The sequence below is a fragment of the Panthera leo genome, chromosome B1 (assembly GCF_018350215.1).
Source record: "Panthera leo isolate Ple1 chromosome B1, P.leo_Ple1_pat1.1, whole genome shotgun sequence".
Lineage (NCBI taxonomy): Eukaryota > Metazoa > Chordata > Mammalia > Carnivora > Felidae > Panthera > Panthera leo.
Genome location: NC_056682.1, coordinates 44,837,522 through 44,857,307, shown reverse-complemented (window position 1 = coordinate 44,857,307; position 19,786 = coordinate 44,837,522). Strand labels below are relative to the sequence as shown.

The 19,786-nt window shown below is 54.0% G+C and overlaps 1 protein-coding gene and 2 long non-coding RNA genes across 3 annotated transcripts; 2 read left to right on the top strand and 1 right to left on the bottom strand.

Moving 5' to 3' along the window:
- The first annotated feature begins 786 nt into the window (after positions 1-786).
- Positions 787-3,659, top strand: ZNF703 (zinc finger protein 703). Its single transcript, XM_042933870.1, has 2 exons — positions 787-1,058; positions 2,088-3,659. The coding sequence occupies exons 1-2, from the start codon at positions 816-818 to the stop codon at positions 3,618-3,620; spliced, it is 1,776 nt and encodes a 591-aa protein (XP_042789804.1). The 5' UTR covers positions 787-815; the 3' UTR covers positions 3,621-3,659.
- A 1,472-nt stretch (positions 3,660-5,131) lies between these two features.
- On the bottom strand, positions 5,132-19,389 carry LOC122217629. The gene is made up of 4 exons (XR_006201597.1): positions 18,381-19,389; positions 16,678-16,805; positions 9,060-9,217; positions 5,132-6,229 (listed from the first exon to the last, which is right to left on the bottom strand). It is a non-coding gene; the product is annotated as an uncharacterized LOC122217629 (long non-coding RNA).
- LOC122217630 lies at positions 6,419-8,221 on the top strand. Its single transcript, XR_006201598.1, has 3 exons — positions 6,419-6,484; positions 7,398-7,521; positions 8,062-8,221. It is a non-coding gene; the product is annotated as an uncharacterized LOC122217630 (long non-coding RNA).
- Positions 19,390-19,786: the final 397 nt, after the last annotated feature.

Sequence of the window (19,786 nt, the reverse complement as noted above, 5' to 3'; positions counted from 1 at the left end):
ACAGGGAAAAGCCAATTAGGGAAAGAGAGCTGGACCGGGGCAGTGCCGGAGCTGAGCCGGAGCTGAGCCGGAGCAGAGCCCGAGCAGGGCCGGAGCTAGGCCGGGGCTCAGGAGCTGCGGCCCGCCCCCAGGCGGCCTCCTAGAACGTCTGTGACTCGGCAGCGGCAGAGCCAGCGCCCGGCGCTCCTGCCCCCCACCCCACCTCAGTCCGCCCCACCCCAAACACTCTCGGCCGGCGGGTGACTGACCCGGCCAGCACCACCTCCCCCAACCCTGGCAGCGTGAAGGGAGGGGAAAGACAGGAAAGCCAGCGGAAGGTAGGGTGCAGAGCCCGGGGTCCCGGAGGAGTCTCGTCCTCTACGGGACCCCGGGGTAAGGGCGGTCCAGCAGGGGGGTGGGGGGGGGGGGAAGGGAGGAGTACATCGGGAGGTAAAGGCCGAGGCGGCGGCGGCGCGCGGGCGAGGCCCCTTTAAGGCTCTCCCCTCCCACCGGCGGCGCCGGCCTCCGCCCGCCGCTCTCCCCGCCCCGGGGTCCCGGCGAGAGCTGCGATTGGGCGGGCGCGGCGATCCCTTTGAAGTGTGGCTGCCGATCGCGGCTATTTGACGTGCGACTCTGGGAAGGCGAAGGTTTTTGTGTTGCTAGCCGGGGCTAGCGGCGGCGGCGGCGGCTGCGGCGGCGTCGGTGGAGGAGGGGTGGAGGTGCAGCGGCTGCTGCACCGCGCTCGACGCTGCGGAGCGAGCCCACCCGCCCCGGGAGCTCTCCTCCCCGGTGCTCCCCCTCCCTCCCCGCCCCCCCAGTGGCGCTGCCTCCTCCAAATGAGCGATTCGCCCGCTGGATCTAACCCAAGGACACCCGAAAGCAGCGGCAGCGGCAGCGGCGGCGGCGGGAAGAGGCCGGCGGTGCCGGCGGCGGTGTCCCTCTTGCCCCCGGCGGACCCCCTGCGCCAGGCGAACCGGCTTCCAATCAGGGTTCTGAAGATGCTGAGCGCTCACACCGGCCACCTCCTGCACCCGGAGTACCTGCAGCCGCTGTCCTCCACCCCCGTCAGCCCCATTGAGGTCAGTCTCCTGGTCGCTGCCGGCCCCATTCCGCCCAACACTGCGGGGCCCACGGCCCTACTCCCTGCGCCCCGGGGCTCGGTGCGACGCCCAGGTCCGGCCACGCCGGCACACGGGGTGAGGAGGGACCGAGGGAACAGGGATCGGAGTCCACCCAGTTCTCCCCAGGCTTCTCCGTGGAAGGTTTCCCAGTCCACACTCGCCTTTCGGAGCTACGTATTTTGGACTGGGTTTGCTCTTGGAGTCTCCGCTGGGTCCTTTACTTTTCCTGTGGCACCCAGTTTTCAGGCTAGAGATGATCTCTGCCTTTCCTGCCCCCACCTCCCCGCGCCAACACACACACACACACACACACACACACACACACACACACACACACACCCCACCCCGGTCTGGTGTCTTTGGAGCCGCATCGCCCCCGTCCCACTCCGCCTCTGTCCCATCCGGTTAGAGCGCTCTACGCCCAGGCACTCCCGATCCCAGGTCTTTCTTCCTCCCACTTCCCTGCGTGCCCTCCCCGGGAGGGAGGGGCTACAAGGAGAGCGCCAACTGCAGCCCCTAGCTTCAGAAGGCGCTTCGCCCGGCTCCTGCCTCGCGGCGCCACCGCCAGAAACCCGTCCCAAGCGAAGTTCCCCAAACTGAAGGAATAAGTTTTTTCCTGGGCACTGAGGAGGGGGAAATTAGAGGGTAGGGGGCGAGTCACAGCCCCTCCCCCAGCCCCGATTCCACAGCAGTCACCTGCTCCCGCGGCGGCCTCTGGTGGACCACTTCCACTGCCCCATTACCCCCGGCCCGTGCCGCACTCTGGGACTCGGTGGATCGAGGGACCCCACCCCGGGCCCTGCGCGCGCAGTTCTGCTCAGCTGCCCCGCCCCGCCCGCACTCTCAGACCCTCTCCCCAGGCCTTCCCGCCCCGTCGCGCCGCCGCCCGGGCCCTCCGCGCCCACCCTGCTCCCCAGGCACCCCACTTGCTCCGTCAGTTTCGTAGTCTCACCCCCTTCTCCCTCCCCTTGCCGCTGTCTCCCACAGCTGGACGCCAAGAAGAGTCCCTTGGCGCTGCTGGCCCAGACTTGCTCGCAGATCGGCAAGCCCGACCCGCCGCCCTCGTCCAAGCTCAACTCGGTAGCGGCGGCCGCCAACGGGCTGGGAGGGGAGAAGGACCCTGGCCGCTCCGCCACGGGTGCCGCCTCCGCGTCTGCGGCCCTCAAGCAGCTGGGGGACTCCCCAGCCGAGGACAAGTCCAGCTTCAAGCCCTACTCCAAGGGCTCCGGCGGCGGCGACTCCCGCAAAGACAGCGGCTCCTCCTCCGTGTCCTCCACCTCTTCCTCATCTTCCTTGTCCCCGGGAGACAAGGCGGGCTTCAGGGTCCCCAGCGCCGCCTGCACGCCCTTTCCCCCGCATGGAGCGCCCGTCTCTGCGTCGTCGTCCTCGTCCTCGCCCGGTGGCTCCCGGGGCGGCTCCCCACACCACTCTGACTGCAAGAACGGCGGCGGGGGTGGCGGCGGGGAGCTGGACAAGAAAGACCAGGAGCCCAAGCCCAGCCCGGAGGCTGCGGCTGTGAGCCGTGGCAGCGGTGGGGAGCCCGGCGTACACGGGGGTGGTGCGGAGGCTGGGGCCTCTGGGCGCAAGTCCGAGCCGCCCTCGGCGCTGGTGGGGGCCGGCCACGTGGCGCCGGTGTCACCCTACAAACCGGGCCACTCGGTGTTCCCGCTGCCACCCTCCAGCATCGGCTACCACGGCTCAATCGTGGGCGCCTACGCCGGCTACCCGTCTCAGTTCGTGCCTGGCCTGGATCCCAGCAAGTCTGGCCTCGTGGGAGGCCAGCTGTCGGGGGGCCTGGGCTTGCCACCCGGCAAGCCCCCCAGCTCCAGCCCGCTCACCGGGGCCTCCCCGCCCTCCTTCCTGCAGGGATTATGCCGTGACCCCTACTGCCTGGGAGGTTACCACAGCGCCTCGCACCTCGGCGGCTCCAGCTGCTCCACTTGCAGCGCGCACGACCCCGCCGGGCCCAGCCTGAAGGCCGGGGGCTACCCACTGGTGTACCCCGGGCACCCGCTACAGCCCGCTGCGCTCTCCTCCAGCGCCGCTCAGGCCGCGCTCCCCGGCCACCCGCTCTACACCTACGGCTTCATGCTGCAGAACGAACCGCTGCCACACAGCTGCAACTGGGTGGCGGCCAGCGGGCCGTGTGACAAGCGCTTCGCCACCTCGGAGGAGCTGCTCAGCCACCTACGGACTCACACGGCCCTGCCCGGCGCGGAGAAACTTCTGGCCGCCTACCCCGGGGCTTCCGGCCTGGGCAGCGCCGCCGCAGCCGCCGCAGCTGCAGCCTCCTGCCATCTGCACCTCCCCCCGCCCACCGCCCCGGGCAGCCCCGGGTCGCTGTCTTTGCGGAGTCCACACACTTTGGGGCTAAGCCGGTACCACCCCTATGGCAAGAGCCACTTATCCACAGCCGGGGGCCTGGCCGTGCCGTCCCTCCCCACAGCCGGACCCTACTACTCACCGTATGCGCTGTACGGACAGAGACTAGCCTCAGCCTCCGCACTCGGATACCAGTAACTACAGCTCTTGCTCCCACCCAACCCTCCTCTCCTTCCCCCCCACCCCCCACCCTCCGCCTCCCTTCCCCACCCCCCGGCCGCCTCGCCGCTGCAACCTCCACTACTGCTTGTCCCTGCCGGGATTCCCTGCCCAGACCCTCCCCACCGGACTGTGTATTTATTTACTATAATGTTAGCTTACAAGCTGGGAATATAAGTGCATTAACGGCCCACACGAGTCAATGGTATGCAAAAAGTCTGTGTTCCCCAAATAATAATATTAATCACACAAATAACTACATGTTCCCCGCCCCTCTTCCTTTCTTTTATTTTTCTTTCCTTTTTCTTAGATGTAAGTGGTTTATTTTCCTTTTGCTTTTTTTTTTTTTTTTTTTTTTTTTTTTGGATTGGTTTGGTTTTAGGGGGAGGAGGGAGAGTTGGGGTTCTGGGGTTCTTCTATTTGTTTTCCCTTCGTGGGGAGTTTCTTGCATGCTTCCTAACCGTTAAAACGACATTTGCCCCTTCTCTTTTCCCCTCGTTCCCCTTCAGTTCTTCTTGTTTGAGGTTCTGTTTTATCCTTTGTACAAGTAACAGAGAGGAGATATTTTTTGTAACGCGTTTGGGGGGTCTAGGGATCCGCCTTGGTGGCAAGAGGTCTTGTGTTCTATTGACCCAGAACTCTGCTCTGTGATTCCTCCCCTGCAACCCTCTCCTCCTGGGGTCCTTGGTCTGCACCCTGGCCCCCAAAATTAGAGCCTTGCTCCTCTAGCTTGCTCTGAGCACTGAGAGCCCTGACCCCGCCAGCAGGCTCTACCCTGAAAGAGAGGCCCTAAGGCCTCTGACAGCCTTTTTACCTTTCAGATGCTTGGTGGCCCCAAACACCCGGTAGTCCCACTGCCTGCTGGTGGGGGACTTGTACGGCTAGTCTTATTCAATCAAAAGTCCTAGAAGGCCCTGCTGGTGTAAAACGTTGCTCTTTATATTTTGCAAAGTGCATTTATAGTCTTGTTTTTCTCTCCATTGTTGGGATCCCTCTCCTGATAGGGGTAGGGTCAGTGATGCTTGCTAGATCCTTCCAAAGCAGACCAGTGGCAACATCAGAGGGCAGTACAACCTTGTTAGCTCCATTAGGGGACAGTTGGGGGGGCAGGGAGTACACAGATCACAGTAGCCCCATCACCCCCTTCCCAGGCCTGACCCAACAGAATCCCCAAAGTTGGCCGTGGGCTTCCGTGGGCTCCCTCAGTGACTGGGATTGAAGACTCCACCCCTGGGTCTTCTCCCCACACCTACCCTCCCTCCTGGTCTTATGCAGCAGTGCGGGGGCTGTGGGGCCTGTTGGGGATGAATAGAGCTCTCCCTTGGTAAGACTTATTTTGTTAATAAATGGAATACTTGGCTATATTCACACCGTGGTGTGTTTCTCTCTTGCCTCACCCACTGTCCTGCTTCCAGACACCTAAGCAGATGTCCTTTTATTCTTGCTTAAATACCTTATGGTTTCCTTCTGAAATTTCCGTTCAAGGACGAATTTAATGCCTTTCTTCAAGAAAGGGGGAGGGGAGGGAAAAAAACAAAACTTATGCCAACGCATTACAAATAACATGAAGCCGTCTTTATGGGTTTGTTTGTTTCTCCCACTTGGTTGTTTAGCTCCCAGCCTCGCTTCAAAGTCCTTGATATTTCCTGGGGACAGGGTGAAGGGAGTGTGTAAATGCGGTTTTTCCTCTGGGCCTAGATTCGAGGTACAAGGAGCTGAGCAGGGAACCAGGACGCGGGGCTCAGACTTGGCAGCACCGTCCCCCGAGCCCTGTAGGTATGCAAAGTCGACGTGCCTCTGGCGCCACCTAGTGGCAGAAAGACAGGTGACTGGCGCCGACCCCGACGACACCTTCCGCGCTTCCCACTGGAAATGCGAATGATTTCCTCCTCCTGACTGCCTTTTCTACTCCTTGAAACCAAATGCACCTGCTGACATGGGTGCTTTGCAGAGCTTGGGGGCTCCCCAAGGCCAGCGCTGAGTTGCCGACCCGAGTCATTTGCGCCCCCAGAGACTTATCTGGAGGGGTTTCGGTTTTGCTGAGAAGACGCGGTGTTTACTCAAGACTTTGAGACCACTCTTCGGTCCCTGTTGTCTTGAGCTCACACGACTGACACCCGCTGGGGCATCCCCGGGCAGGCGATGATGGGGCGCCCTTTGCCAGGATGGTGGGACCAGGGTCGGGCACCTCCCACTGCCCGGGTTTTCCGCGAGGCCGGAGGAGGGGACGGACGGCCCTCACGTCTACACTGGGCGGTGAGCGACCAAGGCCGCTGGCTCCCCGGTGCACCCGGCCAGGGCGCGCGGGCGCTCGGCCTGCTCCTCTTGGACGCGACGGGCCTCCTGTTGGGCGCACTTCAAAGTGGTCTGCCTCGCCCCCTCCTGGCCGCTCTCCTCTGCGTTGGCCCCGCGCCGCTTTGGGGATCTGCTGTTGGCGCTGCTGTTTTGCTTTGCTTTCTCTGTGAGGATTGTGACTTAACTGGGCAGTTCGTGCTCCGCAAGCTTCGTGCGTCTGAAACGTCCGTCCGTAGACCCGAGGTCAAGGGCGGAAGGTGGGGTGGGAGGGATGCCTTCTTTGTCGGTCCGCACTGTTTGGGAAGACACCACACCCCGCTAGAGAATCACAGGGGGGCCTCCCTCACCCGGTGTCACGCTCTCTGGACTTGACAAAGCCTCAACGTTAGATGTTCTTGGGAGGGGGCGGGGGCGGGGGAGGGGTTGATTAGTGTTCTTTGAAGTTTTGCCACTATATCTTTGTTTCTGGCCAAAATTCCTTTCTCTGTCAAGAGGACCTCAGGCTTCTTCTGCAGAAAATGTCCGTGCTGGCCACCAAAAGAACTTAGGTGTGTCCCAGGGGAAGGGACCTCGGCTGCTAGTGTCTTTGGGTATGTGGGGGAGAGCAAGTCCGGAAGAGGCTAAACAGGCTGTGGAAGTCACCCTGGGACCAACTCAGGACCTTCCTGGGGAGTCGTCATTATCTGGGTTCTCAAAGTTCAAATTGGTCAGAATCTTTAAATGACTTGAAACTGTAGGGACTTGCTTTGTTTTTCTTTCTCTCTGTTGTTTTGTCTGCTGTTGGTTATTTCCCACTTCCCTTCCTCTCAAGTCCTCTTTCCTTCAGATACCTTTTTTTTTTTTTTTTTTTTATGGCTGCTAAAACTTCTGGAAATTGCTCCCCCTGCAGGAAGACTTAAACTTTTCTCTTTTCTTAAACTTCATGGGCTTCAGACCTCCCTAGCTAAGGACCACAGCGTTCCTCTTGTTGGGAAAGAGAAAGGAATAGACTCACTGTCTCCAATAGTGAACTCTCTGTATAGCAAAAGTCGTGTTTCTAAAGCTTCTTGGCTTATGCATGAGCTTAGAAACCCCCCAGACCATTGAGTTTCCCCAGAAAATGTATTTGTGGCCTTTGCAGACTGGGAAGGATGCCCTTTGCGTAGTTGGAATAAGCTGCCCCCAACTACCCTTGTGACATCAAAGGGCAAGCATTGTGGTCTGGAGTGTCCCAGTTCTCACCCTGAAATGTCAGCCCTCCCCACCATAAATGGGTGCCAGTTCCAAAGAAATGTGGCTGTTTTAATTAGCTGGTGGGGAGTTGCTTACTTTCAATAGCTAAATTCTCATTAGACAAAGTTGCTGTTTTAATAGAGATAATACTCCCCACCAACTGCTTATTTGCATAATTAATTCATCTAGCCACTCTTTTCTTTGAGAATCACCTCTACCTTCTATTTCTCCACCTCATTCTCTTCCTAGCCCTCCTCCCTCTTTTCCTCCTAATCTCTCCCAGGCGCCAGAAATGGGGCCTGTGTTCCCAAGGCACCAGGAAGGGTGGAAGCAAAGAGCTGGAACTTGAGACACTGGACGTTCCTGGCCCCAGGTCAGATTTTCACACCTCTTGCCTGGTTATTTTTGTGGCCTCGTGGGCAGCTGCGGGAGGAAGGGAGGAGGAGAGGGAGGGGAAAGGCTCCTTCTCAGATACAGGGTTGACACGAACAGAGTTGCATGGCGTTGGGTTTTTAACTTGCCAGTCGTCCCCCCCTCCCCTCCGCTAACCCACCTCCAGAGAAATTGGGGAGCTCAGGAGGTGTGGCGCCCTTCTTTAGGCAGCCACAATTGCCTTGCCCTACCCGGCGTACTGGGACGTGCCTCTCGATATATGAGCTAAGTCCTGCCTGATGTATGTCTGGGTTACCGTGGAATTCGTCTTGCAATAATCCTGAGGCTCTGTACTTTATTAATCATTCTGTAGGGGAAGCTGCACTCCAGTTTTCTGTTTGATTTGATTTCATTCGTCCTGTCTTTTTACAAAATAGATGGTTGAGTGCATCCGATAATGTATGGTTTAATTTGGAGCACTATGGGTTTGAATTACCATTTTCATAATGTGCTGTGCATTAATGTGTTACATCATTTATAGAGAGGAATGTGCTGGGTTTCAAAGTTTCTCCTGAAAGCCAAAGTCACCTAAAGGAAGCAAAGCCAGATCACATCGACCCATCTTCTTACCTTGCTGCCAGAGAAACTCCTGCCTCCCAGCCTGTGGTTAAATCTGCCAAAGCTCATAAAACCCAACATGAGGCTTTTGTGTTTCACATAATGCAGGTGGGTGTCCAGGTTTGGGGGGGAACTTGCACATGGCTGCCCGGGAGCCATCGATGGCAGTACAAAGCTCCCTCTCATTATTGCATAACAACGGCTTTTGCAGCCGACCCGGTTTGAGGAGACCGCCAGTGGATGGCTCTCCGTAGACCCTAATCCCAGCCCTCCCTCCCCAATGGCTGTAATAACACCAGCTGTCTGTTACTCAAACTCTGACTGAGGAGGAAAAAGCACTGATTATCCAAATACAGTCATTAAAGGGGAAATGTGTTTTTAGGACTGTCAGAGTGATTAATGAGGGCTAGCCGTCTTTGCAAATGCACTTGTTTAGTCTAACTGGCAGCTTCTATTTTCCTATTGATTTATTGCAGCCGTTGCCGGGCCTTGGTGTGTGCGGAGTCAGGGCACTTCACAACTGCGCCCTGTTTAAACAGGAAAAGCATGCACCATTTTGTCCGGGAGGGAGGGAACAGCCTAAAGTCTCTCCCTTCAGTGCCGTCTCCAGGGGCCCAGACCAACAAAGGAGACATTAAAAACCTGCAGCCTGGAAAGGGAAGGAAGCTGCCTCCCCTCACTTGTCCCTGGTCACTCAGTTCCAAGGTCAGTGAAGACGCACCACGGCCCCTGGACAAAGCCTGTCCTATTGTAACACTCGGCATGCCCACGTTTTCTCCTCCAGTCCCCCCAAAACAGCTGTCAGCCACTGGGTCCAAGTACAGGAAAGGCACCCAGCAGAGGGGAAGGCTGCAGAGGCCAGAAACAGAGAACTGAAGCATCCTCCCACCCGAACACACACACACACACACACACACCTACCTCTGCCTGGGTCCAGGATGGGAGCCAGGCCAGGGGCTTCATGGGGAATCGATGGAGTCCAACAGTTGATTTCCACTTTTAAAAAGAGGTAGGGGGACCACAAAAGTGATATCTACTTCTTTCCGCTGGTACATTTAATGTTTTGACAAATGATGCACCTGATGACAAAAATAGAGAAATGGCAGCTTGAAATTCGAGTGCTGGTATTTGGGGATTAATACTTCCAGGAGGTCAGTCATCAAAGGCACAGGATTTACAGAATTCCTGTTTATGTGCTGGATGCCATAAGACACAGGAGAAAACTCAGACGAAATTCTTGTCTGATTTAGTTGGGGGACATAAGACACACCCGTGAGTCAGGGAGCAAGATAGCGTTACATATAAGCGCGTTTATGCTGATCTAATAAAGTGCTAAATCGTACTGTGCAGACAGTGGAGGATAGGACAGGATGTAAGAAGGTGCTAATTGTGTGGACCAGATGGGTGGGCTGTAGGAGCTGGAGGGGGAGACCACTGGGGCTGATGGGGGGCACCTTGCCATCCAATCTGTTGGGAGGCTCCTTGGAGGCCCATCCTTTTTTTGAAGGCTGAAGATGGATGAGGCCTTCATTCCATAGTGATAAGAGAGCTGGAACTTGAGCCCCTGAGCCCATAATTTCCATTTCTGAAGCAGATGAAGGAAGACGCTTTACTGACACTGTATACGGCACATCTGAATTTTCTTCCATTCCTTTCTTCCTAATCAACTTGCACCTGCCAGAGAGCGTTCGCGGCACAGAAATGGTTTGTACTCTTCCTGAATGAAGGGCCTTTCCAAGTCTTCCCAGGGTGCCTTCCCAAGACTTCCCAAGACTTCCAAGCACTATTAGCACTTACTAAAACAGGAAAAGCTGTCAGTGGATTTGGATCACAGATGAACGGGGAAAACTCTCTCTTAAGAGAAAAGAAGTTGAACCTACTGGCTGAGAGAAATGAAGCGACTGTATTTTATAAACTTTAAAACGGAGATAAAAGTTTAAGTACACTTACAGTGTACTTTAAGACTGTCCTGGAAAGTCCAGGATGTCTAGTCATTGCATATTGGGGAGAAAGAGCATAGAAATGGGAGCCAGAAAACTGGGATTTTCTTCTAGTTCTGAAACTTAATTGCTGTGTGACTTTGAACAAGTCACTTAATCTCTGAGTCTATTTTTCTATTTCTGAAATGAAGCTATTGGGCCCTCTAATCTTGAAGCCCTTTCTAACTGGAATATTCTATGAGTTTATAAAATGTTTAGAGTAAAGCATATGGAGCAGAGCTGGTTAGAATGCTCCATCACTCATCCCAAGTCAAGTACAGTTCTAAAGTTCCTATCAAGACAGTGAGTGTGAAAGGTCCAGAAGAAGAAATGTCATGACTTTACCTCAATAATGGCGGGGGGGGGGGGGGGGGGGGGGGGGGGGGGGGGGGGGAGCAGGGGAGCATACAGAAGAAAAATACTGTAATGTGGAATTTTCACCCAGAGAAGGGACTCTCTTTTTCATTTCAACAAAATGGATTATTAAAATATTTTTTTTAATTTGACGAGATCCTGAGTGTAGTTTAGTTTTGATGCGGGTATTTCAAAGACTGATTGGGTACTTAAGCGGGTCAGAAATGATTGTTGAAAATAACGTTGAGAATCCCGTGAGGTTAAATCAAGGTCTACAGAAAGAATCATGTTTCATAACCTACCGCCAATTGCTTTTGGAAAATGGAACTGGCAAGAGAAGAAGTGAAAAGCAGATAAAAATCAAACCATGGAGGAGTTGGGGGGACCTTTGCTCTGAGTGGGCAGCGGGTATCTCCACAGCTCTTTGAAACATAAAATCAAGTGATCCTTCTGGAGTTTAAATCAGAGCCAGATTTTAGAGTGGAAACAGTAATTTGGAACCTGTCAGTGCACATTCCCTGCGTCCCGTTTGCTCTCCTGGGTGTGTGTACATACGACCATGTACATGTGTCTGGTGTGGGTTACACACAGGTTTGTAGCCAGCCCATAAGGAAATGGGGTGACTACCTCAGTCCTGCCCCTCCCTTCTAAGAGCCAAGATGCTGCTCGGTGCAGTGGGTTTGCAACTCGGTAAACATTAACAAAGTGCCCACTACATACTAGGTACCACGGTCTTCTCTGGGACTAGAAAGACGGGAGAGACACGGACCTTGCCTCAGGGAGCTTCCAGTCCAGTAGGAGGCAGACGTGTGAGCTGAAATATATGATGGACCAACAGCTCTATTCGTGTTGCGATGGTCAATACAGGCCAGAGTATGCTGTGGTCACAAATGAGCCCCACCATCTCAGGGGCTTAACAACAAAGGCTTATTTCTCATTTATACTACATCTCCATCATTGACAAAGATCTCTGTATCTGTCAGGGTTTGAACAGAGAAGCAGAACCAGTAGTATAGTAAGGCGTTTATTGCAAAGCATCAGCTTATGCAATTGTGGTGGCTAGCTAAGCAAGTCTGTAGGACACGCAGGCAGGGAAGATCCAAGGCTGGAACTACTGGCATGAGCCCTTTGGAGTCTCTAAATTCAGGGAAGGCCTGAGCCCTCTTTCAAAGGGCTTGCCTGGTTAGGTCAGGCCCACCCCAGACAACCTCCCTTTTGATCTACTTAAAGTCAACTGATTAAGAACTTGAATCATATCTGCAAAATTCCTTCACAGAAGCACCTAGATTCATGTTTGGTTAGCTAACCGGGAAGTGTCATTCAGTCTAACCAAGGTGGCCCATCATCAGAAAGCATCACAGTGTTGCACATAATTTATCAGGCCCACTGACTAACAGGAACATCCTTGGTGGTCAGCGGGGGAAGAACTGAAGAATCTTGTACAAACAACATTTCAGGCCAAAATGACATATGTCACTTCTGTTCATCTGTTCATACTCCTCTGGCTAGAACTGATCACCCAGCCTCTCCTAACTGCCAAGGGCAGGACACTGACCCTCCCGGGAAGGAGAGGAGAATTGGAGAGGGTGCTGTCTGGGCACTCTGACCAGCTTCCACCCTGCCCTCCCCATGCTCGTTTTACACAGGGGGAAACTGAGTTTGCAGTGTGATGAAGGCATGCTTGACTGTCCATGTCCACAGTAAGTGAGACAGAATTCTCGTCTCCCTCCATCCAGCTCACCTCCACCCTGCTTCCTCGGGCCTCAACAAACAGAAACTCCTTCCAAACCCACTGAGCCCTGTTTACCTGGAGAAAGTTTACACTTGAAATCACAGGAAACAGGTGCCTCTGGGGATGGAATGCTCTAGCCAGACAAGCCTGGCCTCGCAGTTGGGGCGGACATCTCAGACCTATGAGACCCTGAAGTTCAAAGAGATTTGTGACCTTCTGCATACCTTGTAGTCCCGAGATCTCCACCAGATGGCTTGCAAACAACCTCCTCTCGGATCATCGAGGCAGTGTATTAACAAGCCCTCCTTACAAGAAGGGTGGAGACCTCCCATGTATTGGATTCTAGGAATGCTTTCATCTGTGAAACTTACAAAAAGGTTCAGGATGGACCGAAAGTCATAGTGATCAATGGTCACTGACAAACAAGTGCCATCAACAGTATGTACTGTCATTTGAGACGAGAAAGGTCTGGGCAACAGGGGTCAGATGTGGCTTCTTTTCCTTCTCTAACATTTACGGAGCGCTTGCTGTGTGCCAGGCACCGTGCTAAGCGCTTTCCATACAAGACTTCATTTCATCCTGGCAGCAAGTCTCTGCAGTGAGTCTATTATTGAACACTTTTTGCCCAGGGACACAAAGCCAGTAAACAGTAGAAGCAAGATCCCTGTCAAGTCTCTCTGATTCCAAAAACCTATACTCCTGGGGCGCCTGGGTGGCGCAGTCGGTTGGGCGTCCGACTTCAGCCAGGTCACGATCTCGCAGTCCGTGAGTTCGAGCCCCGCGTCAGGCTCTGGGCTGATGGCTCAGAGCCTGGAGCCTGTTTCCGATTCTGTGTCTCCCTCTCTCTCTGCCCCTCCCCCGTTCATGCTCTGTCTCTCTCTGTCCCAAAAATAAATAAATGTTGAAAAAAAAATTAAAAAAAAAAAAAAAAAAAAACCTATACTCCTGCCACAGGAGCCACCACCACGTACTGTGGTGAGGCTGGTGCCTTGCACGAGAGCATCTGGCCAAGCGGAGCATGTGGGGTCTCCGTGGCGGCCCCAGGACACCTAGCCTGGGCCGCATCCGTGTCCAAGAGGGCCTTTCTCTAAATCTCCCAATGGCTCTAAATGGGTGGGGGCAGGATAGGCGGAGACTTGTCAACCTCAGACCCTCTCCTCTAAAGACTGGGTCAGAAAAGAACTTTAAATCCCCTGATCCCCAGCTCACCCCCTGCTGGTCACAGCTGAACTTTGCAGTGTAGGCGTACTTGTGGGAATGTTTCCTGAGAACCTGCTACCTGTGCTAAACGCTGTCAAAGAAGAGAAGATGCATAAGACATGGCCCCTCACATCAAACTGTTTAAAATCTCTTAGGGAAGACCGTATAAACACCTACTAACAATGTGAAATGAAGTATGACATTAACACATGAAGGGGACTCCTAAAAAGTGCCAGGCATTCAGAGCACCCTGGGAGTTGGAAGGATGCATTCGTTCACCCAGTCCCCCACGGGAAGGAAGAGAGAGGTCTTTGAGGCCAGCGGGACAGCCTGAGCAAAGCCCAAAGCCAGAGTGTGTTGGAGGATGTCCCTCCGGTGCACACCAACCAGCATCCACCTGCAGGGAGCATGAAGGCAAGAGTAACTTAAGGGAGCCAGGGCTTTGGGGCCACCAGCGCAGGTGTGGGCAAGCAGTCAAAGGAGGACGACAGCCTCACTGCGGACACAGCACAGTGAAGGGGTTGCTTCCGAGGGAAGGAAGGCTCTTTGCAAAATTCAGCTCAAGGCTTGGAATTGAAACATGCATCACCTGTGCTGGCCTTGCTCTCCCAGTCACGGCCACCCACCCTGGGCTCTCTCACCCCCAGGGCCCACCTTCCTGGCTCTGGTTATACAGTGTCAGGACCCAGAGCACAGAGAGGGTCTCAGGAGCCTCTTGATGGTGACGGTGATAGGTGGGACCTTCACATCCATCCCCTTCCTGATACTCACCTGTCTTCCCTGACCCCTATTCCCTCTTCTGGGGGTGTTGACCCAAATGCTCATGGAGAGCATCCTCCTTTGCACCCCTGCTCCCAACATCACCCTCCCCTGTCCTACCCCCAATGTCATTCCTCGCCCCAATACACACACACACACACACACACACACACACACACACATACCCACTCCCTCTCACCTCCCTTCCCTCCCCCACCCCTTCCCCTCCATTTGTTTCAATGAACAGCCCCTTTTATCTATTCTGTAGGTACAAATGAAGCTGTCAAATTTGATCAGGCGCTTGATATGACAGGCCGTGGGAGTCAGGACCCCTTGAACAGAGTGGGCCTTGTCTGTCACAGCCTGCCTGACACTTCCCATAATGCCCAGACTGATGAGATTCTGAGTAGGGCCCAGCACATTTTCAACTCTATTTTGGGTGAAAACCCTTCTTGAAAGATCTTGAAAGGAGCTGGCAGTTCAGCCGCCCGGATGATTAATGAGGGTTGGCTCCGCTGGATGGATTTCTCCTGGTGCCAACGGCCGTCCCCCCAACAGGCTAGAACGTGTTGCCGTTGACTTCCCCCAGTACTTCCCCCACAAGGCGACACCCCCCAAAAAACCTCTCCCACCAACCCTTGGACATTCCCGCGGGCCGCCCCTCGCCTCCACCTGCAACCACTCTGACCGCATATCTCTCCCCATCCTCCTCGTCTGATGCAGGAGCAGCCCCAGCATATGGAAAAAGTTAACTGTCGCAGCTGAGGGAGGCCCGGCTTGAGCTAACAGGGCCCGCTGGACAGCTTTGCAGGTTTTTGAGGGGCATGGAGGGAGTGCTGAGAGGGGACCAAACAGGACAGTGACCCCTGAGTGCCACGTCACATGCTCCAGTGGGCAGGGTAGGCCTCTCCACTTTTTCTCCATGGACTTCAGGAATTCTGGGGACAAGACCCACGGGGTGTCTAATGCCCCAGAGAGATAAAGCCTTCAAGTCCTTGTTTTTCCTCATCTCACTGTTTCTCACGATTATTTTAACCAAGAGAGTTCTTTATTGGGCAGGACCCTCCGGTATAGGGCAGAAGGTCTAGCATCCTTGGTCTCAAGACATGACTTGTTTTTGGCATCCCCCACCCCCCAGTCATGGAGACAACCAAAACTATCCCCTACACCTCCAAACAGCCCTGGGGGTGGTCCAGCCCTGCTTGAGAACCACCATTAGAGGGACGAGTCTCCCCTCTCCCTCATGCTTTGAGGGCCTTGTCCTCATCTCTGCCTCCTTCTGCTCTCACACCCTCAAGCTCGCTCAGTGGAGAGAGCACCTTGAAGGAGGGGAAAGAAGGAAAGAAGGAGGTTCTCCCACCCACCACAATACTAACTTTTCTCCTCCACTGCTTGCCCCAAACCAGCCCTGTTTTAACCTCTGTCCTCTTGCCTTCCTCTCCTGCTGTCCTATTTTTCCTAGCAGATTACAGCTTATGCATGCTTCAGGTGAAAAAAATGTTGCCTGAAACTTCTTTGGGCTTTCCAAGCTCAGAATCCTTCAGGAATAGGCCAGCGAAAGGTAGTTGGGGTCAGAAAAGTGCTGTTTCTTTTTGGAACATGGAACATGGTTTTTTCCTATGGAACATCCATAGGGGTTTTTGTTGTTGTTGTTGTTGTTTTCAAGCCAGGCTCCAAGGTCTGGGGACTCTATCAGAGGAGAAGCAGGGTCCTAACCCCAACCCACCCACGATCTCCTGTGGAGTAGGCTAAGCCAGTCCATGAGAGAGGGTCTCCAAGAATACCAAGCCATACGTACTCTCTTCACTCTATATTTTCTTCTCCCCCTTTCCTTCTGAAACAGAAAAAGAAAAAGAAAAAAACACCATAGTTTACCCACCCCAGGCCACTGGGTAGATGCCCAATGAGCTCTGAGATCATCCAGCCCCTAGATGGACCTAGCACCATCTGTAGGATCCTTCAGTACCATCTACTAAGCATCTGTTACATGCCAGGAATTGGGCTCAACTCTCAGAGTAAAATAGTGAGCAAAAAGACACACAGCCCCTGCCTTCCTGAAGCTTATAGACTAATAAGGAGAACAAAATTAAACAATTCAATGTAGGATTATACATCGTGGTAGTAGCAATGAAGGAAAAGGAGTGTTCTACCGCGCATACAGAGAGGGTGTAACAAGGAATGCTTGTTTAGAACTAAGGTCAGAGAGAGCCTCTTTGGGACCATGACCGTGAAGCTGAGACCAGAAGGCTGAGCACGGCCAGCCAGATAAAGAAGGAAGAGTGTCTCAGGCTGGGGAAATTCATGCCCGGGCATCAGCCAAATTCTCCTGTCATGGAGATCCTTTTCCCTTGCAGCTGTGCCTCCCTGGAAGGACAAAAGCTCAGTAACTCAGCCAGAGCCCTGGAAAAACCAGGAACGGGGAGGAGCTTGGAGGAGAAGGGCAGCGAAGGGGTGTGGAGGGAGAGCACTGACCACCCAGTCACCCCACAGTCCAGGGCACCACTAAGGTGGTTACCTCGGCAAGCAAGAGGGAGAACTGGAGACTGGTCTGGGGCTGACAGGCCCTCTCAGGAGGGTTTCAGGGATGCTCTCAGGCCGAGTTTTGAGCTTCGCCAGCTCCTGGAGCTGTGATGTGGGCAACGGCTGATGGAGACAGAAATTAAATGAACGATGACACAAATTAATACATAATTACAAGATTCTTGCCCAAGAGGGAAGCTTGAGGGTGACTCAGCTTTCTCTCTTCCAGAAAGATAATATTTTAATGAAATACTGGAGAGTGTGTTACTTACTCTTGGAAACCCATAGGACTTCATTGGCTCCCCCCTGAGCGGCCCCTCTCTAATCAAGGCCAAACCTTTAACCTAAAAATCAAGTCCTCCATGGAATGGCCCTGACACCTTTCCACCCGTCCCTGCCGGAAATTTCACAGGAGCCAAACATGACGGCTCACTGTTTCCTAGACATCCAGCTCTTGCATCCAGTTGCTCCTTCCTCCTAAAAAGCCTACCCCCTCTCACAAATTCACTGGTCTCGTTTTCACCCCAATCGGTTGCTCTGAATCCTCTGAGCCCCTTATTTTATCTCTCTGATAGTCTTTGTCTATGTGAGGATCCCTCACCACCCCTCACTGGACCATGAGTACCTTAAAGGCAAGAAGGATCTCTTATGCATACTCATGCCCCCTGTATGCCTAGGACAGTGCCAGGCACAAGGCAAGCCATCCATAAATGCTTGCCAAATTCCATTTAATCTGAAAAGAGCTAAAGAGCTTAAGCATTTGTCAACATCTTTAAACTGAAGTCACTACTTTGATGAGAGAAGAGACCCCCCAGGAGGTAAAACTCAAAGGAACAAGAGAGACAAAAAAGGCAATCAGGCAAGAGAGAAAAGATGCAAGTCCTTTATCAGTGGCCCAATGGCCACTTGTTCCAGAAGTCTTCCCTTCTCTCCTCTGTCTCCCCATGCCCAGAACAGGAGAGGTTCTCCTGAGGACACATGATTTGGGGTAGGGCGGCAAACCCTAGAGGCAGGCAGAGGAGACCCTCCTTCTTCTCCCAACTTGCCATGGTGGCTGGCATTCTCCCACTCAACTCATTTCTTGGAGTTAAGGAGCAAAGTCCTGGGGGGAAAAATCATAACAATGTTCTATGAATGGGGGAAAGAGAGAAGAGACCCCCCCCCTTAATACATCAGTGTTCACCAAACCTGTTTGGGAGCAGCCCGCACCTAAGTAGACAGAGAGCAGGGCTCCCGGGAATGAGACATCAGAAGATAGAGGGGTGGGAAGGAGCCAGGTCCGAAAAGCTCTGCAACATGAACATTTCCCCACGAATGGCAGCTCCAGGATTGGTGTCCCTGGGGAGCACCCGGCAGCCAGAATGCTGCCAGAAGGACTTCCCTTTCCTGTCTCAGTGCTGACCCACCCCGTGCTCACTGCTGTACCCACAGTGTCCAGTCCGTGCCTGGCACGCAACAGGCCCTCAACAGGTATTTCTTGAATCAACAAATAAATTAATACGGCTGTAGGAAGGTGCTGGGGATGGGTCCCAAGGGGAAGCTGGTCCTTGCTCTCAATTCTGCAAAGGGATCCAGCAGACCTGTGGAAGTTCAGACCCACGTTGCGGGAAGCAATCCCTGAAATTAGCCAAGCACCCCCATCTAGCAGACAGAGGTCCACAGCTGAGCAGCCTGGAAAGGACGCATTTGCACACTTACCCCACCGGCTTTTGGAACAGAACCGACCTCCCTGCTGTCTTTCGGGATTTCTTCCGGGAGAAAGAGAATTTTCCTGGCCACTGGGCCAGAATATAAAAACAAGGCTACATAAAACAGGCCTAAGAGGGAAAGAGTAGGCCAAAAACAATATGCTCCTCTCCCCCCTGTTTCTTTAGGACCTCAACCTCTTTTCCCAGTGAGGAGGAGGAGGAGGAGAGGGGAGCAGAGCCTAATGACCCCGTGCCCCCTTGCCAGGACAGAGGTCCTCGCAGGCAGGGAGTCAAAGAAAACTTTTTCGAGACTGATTACCAAGAGGGTAACTAGGTACACAGAGCACATGTGAACAGGCTCCTCGTTTCCAATTCAGGACTGTCAGATGGTGATTAATGACTAACAGCCACAGAGCAGCCTTGATTGCCAAGTGCCGTATTGTTAATGCTGACATTTAATGAGGCCGGACACAAGTCCAGCACAATTCCACACCATCATCTGCAAATAGCGCTCAACAGATTTAATTGGTTAAGTATTTGTGTGTGTGTGTGTGTGTGTGTGTGTGTGTGTGTGTGTGTGAGGGGGGGGGAGGTATAAAGGGCAGAAGAAAGGGATGAGATGTTGGTGGGTGAATCTGCCCTACAAGGACATCTCTATTTTAATACGTGTAGCGGTGCGATCGCCCAAGTCAGGTGGAGCGAGTCCACACGACTGTCTCCGCAGACCTGAAATGCAACCGCAGCCCCCAGCAGAAAAGTCTCTGATATGGTGGAACGGGCCACCACACCCTCCCCCACCCCGCCAACGCATCTGACTCCTGCTGCGGTCCCCCCACACCACCCACCACCATCACCGCTGTCTCTCAGGGGCAGCTGGGAACTGGCATGTTTGTGAAGTTAGAACACATGAAAGAGAGTTGAAAGAAGAAGTTGTCTAGAAGTGGGCCTGGATCCAGGGCTCCCGAGAAGCCACTTTTTCACTGGACTCAGATCAATGGCCCCTTGGCCCGCCTGCCTGGGCGGCTCCTCCCCTGCCAAGAGAGAACTGTTACCCCCATTCCGGAACTCAACACTCTCTTAGGAGAGGAACGGAATCCATCTTATTGTTCTGGAAAAAGAGTCCCCGGCAATGGGGACAGAGGGACTGGCCCAGCAAGGATTCTGTAGGCCAGCTGAGCAAGGTGACAACGGGTGTGGAAAAGGAGATGTTGGCTCCAAAAGGGCGGATCTAATGCAAGGCATCTGCACTCATGGAATCCTGGCTACAGTCACGATGCTGTGGCTTGGACGGAGGGAAGTAGGTGGAACGCAGGTAGCCAGCACGCTAGCTGGGGAAATAACAAACATAAGAACAGCCCGGACAGTGGACGCTAAGTGCCAAAGGAGCGGCAGAGGGGGTCAGTGCCACCAGCATGC